The following is a 13,349-nucleotide window of genomic DNA, read 5'->3' on the forward strand; positions in this document are numbered from 1 at the left end:
AAGACAGGCGAGAGGGTTCATCTGAAACCAGCCCTGCTGACACCTTGATCTTGGACTTCTACCCTCCAGAACTTTGACAAAATAAATTTCTGCTGTTTAAGCCACCCATTCTGCAGTATTCTGTTATAGAAGACTTAGAGGATTAAGATCCTTTTACAGTTTTCCTTCTTACATTTAAGACTATGATTCATTTTGAGTTAGTTTTTGTCTATGTTGGAGGAAGAAGTCCGATTTCATTCTTTTGCATGTGGATATCTGGTTTTCCCAGCATCATTTGTTGACAAGACCATTCTTTCCCCATTGAATTATCTTGGCACCCTTGTCAAAAATCAACTAACCATAATGTGATGGTTTATTTCTTGACTCTCAATTCTATTCTGTTATTCTATATGTTCATCCTTATGCCAGCATCACAGTATTTGCAAGTTAAGTTTTGAAATCAGAAAGTGTGAGTCCTCCAACTTTGTTCTTTTTCTAAGTTGTTTGGGCCATTCTGGGTCCTTTGGATTTTCATATACATTTTTTTTTTTTTTGCGGTACGCGGGCCTCTCACTGTTGTGGCCTCTCCCATTGCGGAGCACAGGCTCCGGACACGCAGGCTCAGCGGCCGTGGCTCACGGGCCCAGCCGCTCCTCGGCATGTGGGATCCTCCCGGACCGGGGCACGAACCCGCGTCCCCTGCATTGGCAGGCGGACTCTCAACCACTGCGCCACCAGGGAAGCCCATATACATTTTAGGAACAGATTGTCAATTTCTGCAAAGAAGACAGCTGGGATTTTCACAGAAATTGCAACGAATCTATAGATCAGTTTGGGAAATGTTGCTATCTTAACAGTAAGTCTTCTGATCCATGAACACAGGACGTCTTTCTAATTTAACATTCCTGATTCTCTTCATTTGTTCCTGTGGATTTGAGTTACCATTTGGTATCATTTCCTTAATTCAAAATAGCTTTGCTCCCACCCACGTCCTTAGTTCTGATATTATCAATTTACATTTTTATATGCTATAAGTCCAACAATACAAGTATATTGTTTTATACAATTGAGTTTTAGGTCAGTTAAGAAAGAAGAAATATGCAATTATATCATATTTTATAATTATTTTTACCAGTGATCTCTTCGTGTGTGTGGATTCCAATTACTGTCTGCAGTCCTCTGATTTTAGTATAAAGAACTTCTTTTAGTATTTCTTGTAAGGTAGGTCTATTAGCAACAAATTCTCTCACTGTTTGTTTATCTGGGAATGTCTTCATCTCAATTTGTTTTTGAGAGAGAGTTTTGCTGGATATAAGATTCTTGGTTGACAGGTCCTTTTCTCAGCCCTTTGAATATATCATTCCACTGCCTTCTGGGCTCCACTTTTTTTCTGATGAGAAGACAGTTGATAATCTTATTTGGCTTCCCTTATACATAACAAGTAATTTTGCTCATAGTGCTTTCAAGATGTTTGTTTTTAACATTTTTTCTATGATGTTTCCGGGTATGAATCTCTGTTTATCCTACCTGGAGATTTTTGAGCTTCTTAGATATGGAGATTAATGTTTTTCATCAAATTTGGGATGTTTTTAGCCATTATTTCTTTAAAAATATTTTCTGGTCCTTACTCTCCTCTGGTACTCTTATTACACAAGTTGGTGTCCTACATTTCTCTGGGGTTTTATTCATTTTTCTTTATTATTTTTTCTTATTCTTCAGACTGCATAATCTCTGTTGATCTATCTTCAAGTATGCTGATCTTCTCCTCCGCCAGCTCAAATCTATGAGTCTCCCTAGTGAATCTTTCATTTTCAACTTTCCATTTGCTTCATTTTTATCTCTTTAGTGATATTCTCTATTTGACGAAATACAATCATCATATATTCCTTTACTTCTTTAAGCATGGTGTCCTTTAGCTTTCTGGACACTTTTATAGTAACTGCTTTGAAGTCTTTGTTTCCTAAGTTCAACATACGCTTCCTCTCAAAGGCAGCTTCTGTTACCTGCTTTTTTTCTTGTGTTGGCTCAGGCTTTCGTGTTTCTTTGCACGTCTCATAAATTTTTGCTGAAAACTGGATATTATAGATAATATGTTGTAGTAATCTATAGATATTGATACCCTCCCCTATGGGACTTGTTTTTTGTTTACCTGTTTGTTTAGTGACTTGGATTATTTTGGTGAAATTTATTTCCCCCATAGTATGCAGCCTCTGAAGTTGTTCTTCAGAGGGTGCTGCTTTGGACATGTACACTGTCACCCCAGGAAGACAGTGGTTTTAGCTTTAGAGACTGTCTCTTTTTGTGATCCATTAAATATCTGCCTCTGTTGGTATCTTTCCCAGATGTTAATCTCCACTAATTGCCAGCTGATTGTTCTATTATATTGTACAATGCCCCAAGGCATAAATTGCTATACAATCTCATTCAATTAAATTCAGGCCCCATTTCAGGTGGTCTTTGATGCCAGTCTTTGAAATTTGTTCTAACCCTAGGAGGGCTGTTTTTAGCTCTGTCTTTCCTTGGTTCTCTGTTAAGACTTCTAGCTAGTCTATGGGTTAGCTTGCTGCTCTTATTATTGAGTTATCAGCCTCCTCTCAATTTCTTAGAACCAAAATCTTCAATTGTTTTTGAGTGCCCTTAGGCTCGAACTTTCCCACACTCTGTTCCAGATAAAGTCAGTTCTCTTGGGAGAAGCTATGGAGCTTTCTGTTCTTATGGCCAGCCCCATCATCCATGCTACTAGAAAGGTGGGCCAGGCCTATTATTCTTGGCCTGCTCTGCCTGGGATTAAGCTTCCACTCCATGAGTGGGACTTGGGGGTAGGAAGGGAGTTCCAAACCTCTTAATTATTCTTGGCTAGACTAGAACTTCTGCAACACAGAGCTGGGGATGGTGAGAAATGCTGGCAACCTACCTCTCTCAGGGAGATATCATAGCCCTAGACTGGGAGCTGAGGGGAGAGGGAGCCTTGTACTCCTGGCTACAACACTTCAAGTAGTGCTTCTGTCATGGTGACCTTGGGGCAGGGGAGGGAATAGTTGTGGCCCAAATGCCATACTCTCTCACTGTTAAGATTTAGATTTCCTTGAATAAATGTTTTTCCACTTGCTGTGTGCCCTTAGGACAATTTCCAGTGACTTTAAATGGTCGGTTTTATAAAATTAAATTTCACCATTTATGGCTATTTTGCTGGGGAGAGGGTCTGTGGAGCTTCTCTGCCACTATCCTGTAAGTTGCAATCAGCTTCTGTCTAAGCCTCTGTTAACCAAGGTTGAAATTTTTAAGAATTCAAAAATGTTCAGAGAATTGCTAAATTTTCCGTGAAGATCTTTCACGTTCTACCTCTCAATTATCTCTCACAGCTATCCTTTTCATCCTCAAGGCAACCACCTCACATAAGTTCTGCATCATTTCTTGCCTAAAGTATTTTACTAAACTTTTAACTCCCCCATCCAATCTATCCTCCTGCTATTGGAGTGAATCATTTGAAACTTTCTTGATTATTTACCTTGAGTGGCTCTCTACTAACTGTAGACTAAACTCCAAACTACTTAGCATGGTACACAAGCCCTTAAACAGTTAGTCCCAACTTTCCAGCTCCATCTTTTGCCATTTTTCCAGACCTATTGAATATCTTGCACTCTAACCATAGAAGACACCTAGCCTTACCTTGGTGGCCAGTATCTTTCAAACTTCTGTGCTATAGTCACGCTATTCCCTTCCCTTTTCTGACTTGTGAATTTCTACTTATTCTAACTTATTCCTCAAAGGCCTGATCAAATATCAACCCTATTCCAAGTACCTATCAAAGTCAGCTCATGGGGTTGAAAATCAAATGTTAAGTAAGTCAGGAATCAACAAACTTTTGTTGAATGAATATGTCTCTTATAAGTCTCTTTAGTATATTTCAGCTTCCCTTCTGGGCTCAAAATGAAAAACCACAAGGGATATTCAGACACTGCTTTGTAGAAAAGCACTCTAGAGTTGGTATTAGAAGAATATTAGAAATGGAGTTATGGCTGCCATTCTATTTAAACAAATAAAACCTAAAAAATATATTTATTCAGGGAGGAACCTCCCCTCCAAAAGAAAGAAGTATGTGAATAGACATTATAATTTTAAGAAAAGGTTATTCAGCCTCTGAGATGTGTGTTGTTCTAGAGGAAAGAAAAAAAGGGAGGCTTTATCACCAAGTATTTATTTCTGCAAGAAAAGGAGAAGAGTATTCTGACCCTGAATGCCTTTAGTACCAAGGAGCTCTGTAATTAGATAGAAAGATAAAGAAATTGAAATGTCAAAAATGTGGTATTGTGAGAAGTATAGGTATCCAGGAAGATCTGGCAAAGTCCTGTTTAGTTTATAAACTGAATGTAATCAGATTCATAGTCCTCCCCAATTTAGGAGAAATAAAAGGGAATTACGCTGGTTCTCATAATTTCCTTTTCAGGTAAAACATCTAAAGCAATTAACAAAACCATCTGAAAAGAGTTTGTTATTCAATAATAAAAAACACTGAATTCTGATTCCTAAGTTAATTCCCTTAATATAATTTAGATGCCTGTAAACAGATGCCTTGTTTATAATATACTCATAAAGAGCAGTACAAAGCAGGTGATGTTGACACTAACTATAGGCTTGTCAGTGCACAGTATGGGAATAAGCAATAGTCCTTCTTTCCCATGTTATAGCATCTGAGGATTAATAAAAGATAAAAATACCTGTCTAAAGAAAATCTACCCCAGATGTCCCAGTTCTCAATTAAAAATATATATTACTTAGTACTCCAGACTTGTTTCTCAATGTAAAAGAACACTAACTACCTTAGCGAGTTGTTTCTCTGTATAAAATTTGCAAAATATTATGTTTCCAATGTGTATCTTTAAGTAATGTAAACAGCTATGTTGTTTGCTGGCCAACACCTTTGGAGAAGCCATGTGTGCCAGGACAAGTGCTCCACACTGCAGTGGTTCCCAGTACTTCTGTCCTTGTACTGACCTGAGGCAGTCATTTGCGCTAGGAAGAGCAGGTACAGAGAGGTAGCATCCAGCTGCAGGTGTCCCCACTGATCATCACCCACCACAGTGGCACAGGTTTTGGTGTTGTACTTGGCATGGAGGCTATCCTTGGTACTCTGACTATATTTGAAGGATTCTACTTTATCCACCTGAAGAAAACAAAAACAGTAAAAGAAGGCTATGCAGAAAAATCAACCCATATGCCATACTTTGGTAGTAATCTGATACATATCATTCCATTTGGTCTTCAGGCAATTGTGAGTATTTAAAATGCAGTTACCTCTTTTTCCCTACACTTATACAATTAGGAAAGTCTGCTCTTGCTGTTTTTCAATTTAAGCAATTCAATTGGAAAATAATATCCATCAAAACCAGCTATTTCCTATTCATTATCTCTCTTTCACTCTTCAGATGGTTGTTTTCCCACTTTGTAGATAAAAACTGAGGTGTGGAGAGGGGACAACAGCTTAGTAAGAGATAACTGAGTTGTTAAAAAAGATACATTTGGGCTTCCCTGGTGGCGCAGTGGTTGAGAGTCCGCCTGCCGATGCAGGGGACACGGGTTTGTGCCCCGGTCCGGGAAGATCCCACATGCCGTGGAGCGGCTGGGCCCGTGAGCCATGGCCGCTTAACCTGCGCGTCCGGAGCCTGTGCTCCACAACGGGAGAGGCCACAACAGTGAGAGGCCTGCGTACCACAAAAAAGAAAAAAAAAAGATACATTTGTTCCTGAAACAGAGGTAGGAATTTTGAGGGAAGAGGATATATTTTGAAGGAGTAATGAAAGGAGCTAGGGAGAGACCCATGGAATGACAAAGAAAAGATGTGAAAGAAAGCTGAAACCAAGGTCAGAAATGAAACTGTGCAAGGGACAAATGAAAGACTTATTTCCTGAAACTTCAATTTGATTATGTGTGCATCTGCTATATGATAGTAACTATCATACCTTTAAATATGGTTCAAGAAATTAGTGACTTTAAACCTATTTGGTAAGGTGGAAAATGCAAATATCTAAAATACAAAAAAATTAAAAAGTAGCAAAGAAGGAAAAAAAAATGATGGCTGTGAGATAGTTCCTACCAGACTAGAGATCACTGATCAAGTTCAGAAGTCTAGAGTTGATTTCTTTTTACTTTAGACTTGTTGTGTGCCTCAGGATGGTCATTTTATTAATCTGGGCCTCAATTTCTCCTTCTAATAAAATGTAATCTTGGGCTCAAAGATCAATTCTGAGTCAAAGTGCACAACATGTGTAAAGATCTCCTAGGATAAAAGTAAAATACTTTTTCTTTTAGTAAAATACTTTTGAGTGGAAAAAATATCATAAACAAACCCAAAAGATAAACCAGAGACAGCTAAAAAATATTTGTAGTACATGTGACAAAGGATTAATATCCATCATGGACAGTAACTCCTCAAATAGGCAAGAAAGAGACAGCCCAAGAGAAAAAGAGGCAAAGGACCTAACAGGCAATTAATAGAAGAGGAAATACAAATTTTCAACCCACACATGAAAGGATGCTCAACTTCACTCAAGATCAGGAAAATGCATATTAATGCTAGAAGATATAAGTCCTTGGCCCCTTATCTCCAACCCTAAAATCTAAAACACTTCCAAAAGGTTTTTCTCCCTAAGTTTTGTACCAAAATTCATTTAGTGGCAACACCTGATTCAAACTGACTTGGGGTTATTTGTAGCTTTTATTTATTCCACTTACTGTAAAAATGCATGTTTTCCTATAGAGAGATCAATGTTTTTGATGATAGGGTGATGTCTGGACTTGTTGAGGGCATAACATAATATATGGTATGTGCACTGCACTACCTTTTAAAATCTGAAAAATTCTGAATTATAAAATTTATCTGGTCCCAAGGGTTTCAGAGGAGAACTTATAGACCTGTATCATCCTTTACTCAATATACATAATTGCATGTACAGTAATGATGAAGTATATAAAAAAATCATTTGTAGAGGGGGGAAAAGACTGGAAGGTAATACTTCAGTGGTAACTGGGTGGTGAGACCATGGTTGACCTTTCCCTCCTCAATTCTACAGACTTTCTAAAATTAGTATGTACTATTTGTGAAACTGAAAAACATATAAGCCATATATATATATATATATATATATATATATTACAATGTGGTTTTATTGGAGAGGGTGATGTTAACAATGTCATACCTGTCTGATCATGCAGTGCAGCAGTCCCCTCATCAGCTTCACTACACTCTGCAGAAATAAATGGAAACAAGCTGTTATAAACATCACTAGATGCAGGAACACTTACTCAGCAACTGCAGTTGGTACATGATCTTTTGAGAACAAGTAACCTTATCCTGGGTTCCTATTTACATGGCATTTACTTTATAGGTACACAGAAGAGAAGACTGCAGCTAAAAGTGGAACTAAAAGCTGCAGCTGGTGACTCCTTCAAGTTATAAAAAAAAAATCCAAGCTCTAACAGGCTTATGTAAAACTAAGTCAACTATCCTATTAGAGGACATTCCACCTGGAAAAAAATGGGCAAGTCAGCTCAAAAATCATAAAGCTATGAGAATATTTAAAATATACCCTATGTCCTAGAAAAGCCAGCATCATCACTTTTATTTTTTTCTGAACTAGCCAAGACTTCTCTTCAAGAGTCCACAGAAATATTTATCTGGACATTTTCCCTAAAGAATAAATGAACTTCAATTCAGAATAACTGTAAAGGGGAATTGTCAGTGCAACTCAACCCTCTTTCCCTGAAAAAAAAAAGCCACAAACTTAAGTCTCAAGTCATCACTACTTCCCTTACTAGAACTTGATAATTTCTAAGTAGTTTTCTAATCATAACACTCCAAAATTTTGCTTACCAGTTATAACAATGTACTATATTAGTTAGTATAATGCATACAGTAATAATATAATAAGTATATTTAATTATAATATAGTATAGTAACAGTATACTTGTTATACTACATGACACTAGAAGAGCCCGTCAACACTGGCATGGGTAGGCAATATGTTTTGGAAGAATATAGCACCAAACAGCTTCTCCATTTCTCTAAGCTTTCTGTTTCACAGTCCAGAAGGAATACAGCCAGGTTACTCCAGGGAATGCTGCCTCAGAGGTGGCTTCAGGACACCTCCGAAAACTAATCTACTTGGGAGCTGCACCATTCTGTTATTCCTTCAAAATATTCAAATGGGACTACAAGCAGTAGGCAGGACAAGGATAAGCACCTATTAAATTATGTTCTAATGCTTTATGAAATCTTTTACTGAGGGAAAAATAAAGTGTTTCCTTGGGAGACTTCCTTTCTTTAAGTAATTTCTGTCTATAGATGGTCCCCTCCCCTTACAGATCAAGGGAAGAAATAAAGAGGGAGTGAGAGTGCTCTCGACAGAACAAACAGGCAGTGCATGATCTTGTCACCTTTTAAAGCATGAAGCATTTGTTATAAAGTAATGAAACTTACTGCAACCCCTACAAGAAAATCTCTATCATTACTCTGATCCTAATGAAAGAGACCATCCTTTAATATACTGTTACAGACAGCATTAAACACAGCCTTCTTACTCTATGGGGTGACTTTATTCAATTCTGAATTCTCTTCTACATGTCACCACATACTCACAGATTTCTATCCCATCCTTTCAACTCTCTTCACCACCCAGCCCTACTACTACCATCTACATTTTCTTTAAACAGCAAACCTGGGAGATTATAGATGCAGTGGAGGAGTCCTGATTGCCATCCACTTTTGTCCTCTTGGAATGGCCACTGTCAGCCATTTCTGTCCTCAAGTTCCAAATTCCAAGTCAGGATAAAATGAATAGGAAGCATGGAGAGGTAAGAATGAAGGGAAGTATCTGTAGTTTGTATTCCCCCAAACTGCCCATTTCCTGATTCAGGTGCACTAGTTGGCATTAATTATACATGTTTATACATACACCAGGGCTTCTAACCACACCAAGTGATACCCTCCTCTAATCTATCCTTTTTTTTGAGGATACGGATCTATGTTTGTGAACTGACCATATAAGGATATATAACTATTTATACAAAACAATAGCCATGTAAGTATTAATACCTGTCTCTCTCTCCAGATATATTTACAATCAGATACATATGAGCGTCTAACATATGCAAAGCACTCTACCAGGCTTTGTAAAACATAAAGAAAAGGGAGACAGAACAGATATGTTTTTTAAAAACACTAAACTACAAAGAAAGGAAAGAAAGAATGAAAAAAACCCACTAAACTACAAATACAGTCTACCTAACAATTCCTGGTTATCCTTTAAAACCCAACTCCTCTGTGAACACTTCCTTGTCTTGTTCAAGGGAAATTAGACTTTCCTGCCTGTGTGTTCCCACAAAACTTTGTACTTATCTCCTAAATATGGTACCTACAGTATCTGTCTTAATGCATTGTAACTATGTTTATATATATCTGTCTCCCCTATCACCCTATGAACTCCTTAAGAAAAAGGGGCAGAGACCAGATTCAGAAATAGACTTTTAAACCAATGGACTAAGCAGATTGTGTTTTTAAAAATATATATTCCATGTCTGCAAGTAACTCTCAAATGGCTTACCAAAAAACCTGTGTGCCTGGGGGGGATCATGTTTATAGAGAGGATGCAAATATGACAAAATGTTAACAACTAGTGAATCTAGATAAAGAGTACATGCAAATATGTTCATTTTACTATTTCCAAAACTTTTCTGTAAGCTTAAAATTTTTAAAAATTAAAAGTTGAGGTTTAAATATAAACATTTTGTCCCATTTTATTTTTTATATCTATTGTAGGGCTTGGCACATAACAATTACACAAAATTTGCTAAATGAAAAACTGAACATGTTGAATGGCATAGACCATAAGTAATCTAGAAGTTCCAAGAAAGCAGTCCTGAGAAAGAAGTGATCACTGTGAAACTGAGAGGTCTATGAGGTCAGGAACCACAGAAAAAGTGGGATTGATGGCAGGCTTCACAGGTGGAAGAAACAGCTCATAAAATGATTTGGAGGTGGGAATGTCTATGGCTTCCATGGAGGAGGAAATATTCAAAAAGACTGAATCTGAAGTCATAAGACCCAGGTAGTATTCATGACACCACCAAATTCCAACTTCATCTCCTTCTGTCAATCCCTTCACCTGTAAATTGGGGAAAATAATACCTAATTCATAGGGTGTTACAGGAATAAAATACTAGTAATTATGGGAAAGTATACAGTACAATGAAAAGTCTTTACACAAATGTCAGGTATTTTTATCAAGGTACTGTTAGAGAAGTAATGAAGACACCAACCTGGTTGGAACTGGGGGTAGAATGCAGGGGAACAGCATGATATAATATTGAAAAAGCAGCCTAGGACCAAACCCTAAAGAGCCTTGCCTACCAATCCAAAACATTTGGATTTTACTTGTAGGGAAATGAGAACTACAAAAAGATTGCTGAGAATGAAAATACATAATTTAAGTGTTGTTTTAACTTAAAGTCTAAACCCTTTCACTAAGTGATCAGGGTTTAGACTAGGGTTGAGGCAGAAGGGAATAGAAAGGAGGGGATGGATTCGAGAAAAATTATAAGAATTAACAGACTTTGGTCTGCATGTATCAAAAGGCAAAAGGGACAAGTCAAAAATCACCAAAAGGGCAGCACTTTTCAAACACTGTTATAGAACACTAGTCCAGGAAATTCTGGGAAGGCTGTAAAATCCACCCCCATCTTAGATTCAAAATGCACATCAGTACATCAAAAGCTCTGAGAAATTACAGAGTAAGAAACCTGCTGTTTAACATAGGTCCAAACTTAGTTAATCTAGTATTCCATGGAACACACTATGGGAAATGTTCTAAGTAATGTTGCCCAGGTGACTAGTAGAATGAGGACACCAGTAAGAAAAAAAGGGACATTTGGTGAGTTGCTGTTGTTTAGTAGTCTATTTTGTTTGTTTTTAGTAGGGAAGGTGGGGTTTCAGACCTGCTGATTTTGAGGAGCCACAAGATATTCAGGTGCAAATGATCAGAAGACAAATGAAAATCTGGGTTTGAAACTGAAGTGAGGTCAGAGTTAAAGATGAAGCTTTGGAAGTCATTCTCATAAAGGTAGTAGTTAAAGACACGAGAAAAGATGAGAGACTACACGAGGAGAACAAAACTGAGGAATAAGTAGAACTGGGGGCAGCCAAAGAGCTATCTCTATTTGTGTGTCTATTTATTTTTATGGGTGTGAGTTTTTATCTGTGACTAAGAGAAAGGGCATTTGTAAAAACATGTACGTGCATACTTCTATTCTCAACCTAGGATAGAACAGTCACTTAAACCCTTGTCCCCTCTTCATCCAGAATTCTCTTTAGTTCTCTGACATTCTTTCTCAGAGAGAAATCTAGTCGAGAGTTGGAAGGAAGGGTAGAAATGATTAACAGTCAATGGTTTGGGAAAATCTACACAGTAATGGAAGGCTCACAGTAGGTAGGAATTTAATCTATGAATTTATTCTATTTGATTTCACCTATGCTCACTTATTAGCCATAGATCAGTGATTATCTCTGGCTGCACTTTAGAATTACTAGAGCAGTGTTTTTTTTTTGAAATATTGATGCCCCTGGGGCTCCACTTACAAAGATTTATCTAAATTGTTCTAGGGTGAGGGTAATTGTTAAAAGCTTCTCAAATCATTCCAACGCACAGCCAGAGTTTAGAATCATTCGTGTAGAGTGGGGACAAATCTAGCTCACGGTGTGTTTTTGTAAATAGAACTTACTGATTAAAAAAAAAAAAAGAACTTACTGGAACATAACCATGCTCATTCATTTATGTATCGTCTCTGGCTGCTTTTACATAGTAGCGGAAGACCTGAGTAGTTGCGTAGAGATCACACGTGACCCACAATGCCAAAAATATTTACAATCTGGCCTTTACAGAGATGGTTCTCTGATCCCTAGTCTGAATTAACTAAGTCAAATTTGAGAAGAAAATTAATGAGACTTAATAATACAATCTGTTTTAATTTATAATGAAAGTTGGTAGAAATTTTAGAATTCCCAGAGAAATGTGTGTTTTTTTGAAGATGTTTCCTATTGCCATAATGTTTTTGAGATATCCCAGGGTTATTACTGAGGTGGTATGGAAAATATTTTTGTGCTGTGTGAAAGATTATTTAACGAAACATTAAAATTTTAGAATGAACAATTTTCTGTTCATTTTTCCCCTCTTCCTCTGTTACATTCTTTCTTCCTGGGCCACATAAGGAAAAATGTCAACTCTGCAGAATGATTGATCAACAAGGAGACACAGATTTCTTCTAACAGTGTTGAAAAAGAAATTTGTCAAATCATACTGGGTATAAAATCTTGGGTATTGTTCCACCAATATCAATTTCTATCAAAACAAGACAAACAAAATACTGAGATCAAAATAGCAAAACATTAGAGTAGGACATAGGATAAGGGAGGGGAGTAAGATTACAGATGATTTTTTTTTAACACTCCTCTATATTTTCCAAATTCTCACAATGGTTATGTATGTTTTCTATAAGTCACAAAAATATTGATCTGTACTTCCTGGGCTAGAGCAAACACTCCAACAATTTTTTTCTGGTGGACCTAAGTACCTCTTAATTATGGCTTGAGGGAATAAGAAACACCTGCTGTTGCAGAGGACACCACAGTGAAACTTTCCTGCTGCCAAGGACTATAACCCCACAATATGTTGGTGCTCTTAAAAATAACCAAATCTCAATATTCTGATTTATAGATGAAGACTGGAGCTCAGATTGCCTAAGCTGAGGGAGACCACTTGAGAAAATGGCTGGTGTGGAGAGAATCTTTTCCACTAATGGAAAAGAATTCACATACACCTTACAACTGACGGCAGAGTACCTTAACATTAACAGTCTGATGTAGCCCAGAATATTATTTTCTTGGTCATTCAAGAGGACATAGCACCCTGTGTCTAAACAGTTCTATAGAGGATACTTCTTTACTGAGGGGAGGGCCTTAAAAGTTGGCTTAAAGGCATCTGTTGACTCTGACCTTATTTTGCCCCAAGGGGTGAGGGTGGGTATGGGGGGGGGGGGAGGACACACAACAGACTCTGAAACAGTGGCCTAGGTATAAAAATCAACAAATAATGTCTTTTACTTGTGTCTAGTTGGGAAAGTCTGCTAATTTGTATCAGTTACCCTCATATAAATACCACCTATCATTTTCAAAAAAGAAGTAAAATGGTAGATACCTGCCGCCGAAAATTCTTCTCAATGAGAATAAATATGCTGGAGACTACAAAATACATTTACTTGGGAAAAGGATTACAAATTTTAGCAAAGATCTGAGAATAGGATTTTCCACTGTAACAGAACAG

General features: G+C 37.4%; 1 protein-coding gene across 4 annotated transcripts in view; it reads right to left on the reverse strand.

The window, feature by feature from the left end:
• PHKA1 (phosphorylase kinase regulatory subunit alpha 1) overlaps nt 1–13,349 on the reverse strand; it is a 148,501-nt gene that overhangs the window by 133,523 nt on the left and 1,629 nt on the right. For all 4 annotated transcript variants that reach the window (XM_032619579.1, XM_032619581.1, XM_032619580.1 and 1 more), the window contains exons 3-4: nt 7,176–7,223; nt 4,975–5,143 (exon numbers count right to left, since the gene is read on the reverse strand). In XM_032619579.1, coding sequence (XP_032475470.1) covers nt 4,975–5,143; nt 7,176–7,223 — 217 coding nt within the window. The remainder of the gene's footprint in view (nt 1–4,974; nt 5,144–7,175; nt 7,224–13,349) is intronic.

Source organism: Phocoena sinus, chromosome X (genome assembly GCF_008692025.1).
Source record: "Phocoena sinus isolate mPhoSin1 chromosome X, mPhoSin1.pri, whole genome shotgun sequence".
In the NCBI taxonomy this organism is placed as follows: domain Eukaryota; kingdom Metazoa; phylum Chordata; class Mammalia; order Artiodactyla; family Phocoenidae; genus Phocoena; species Phocoena sinus.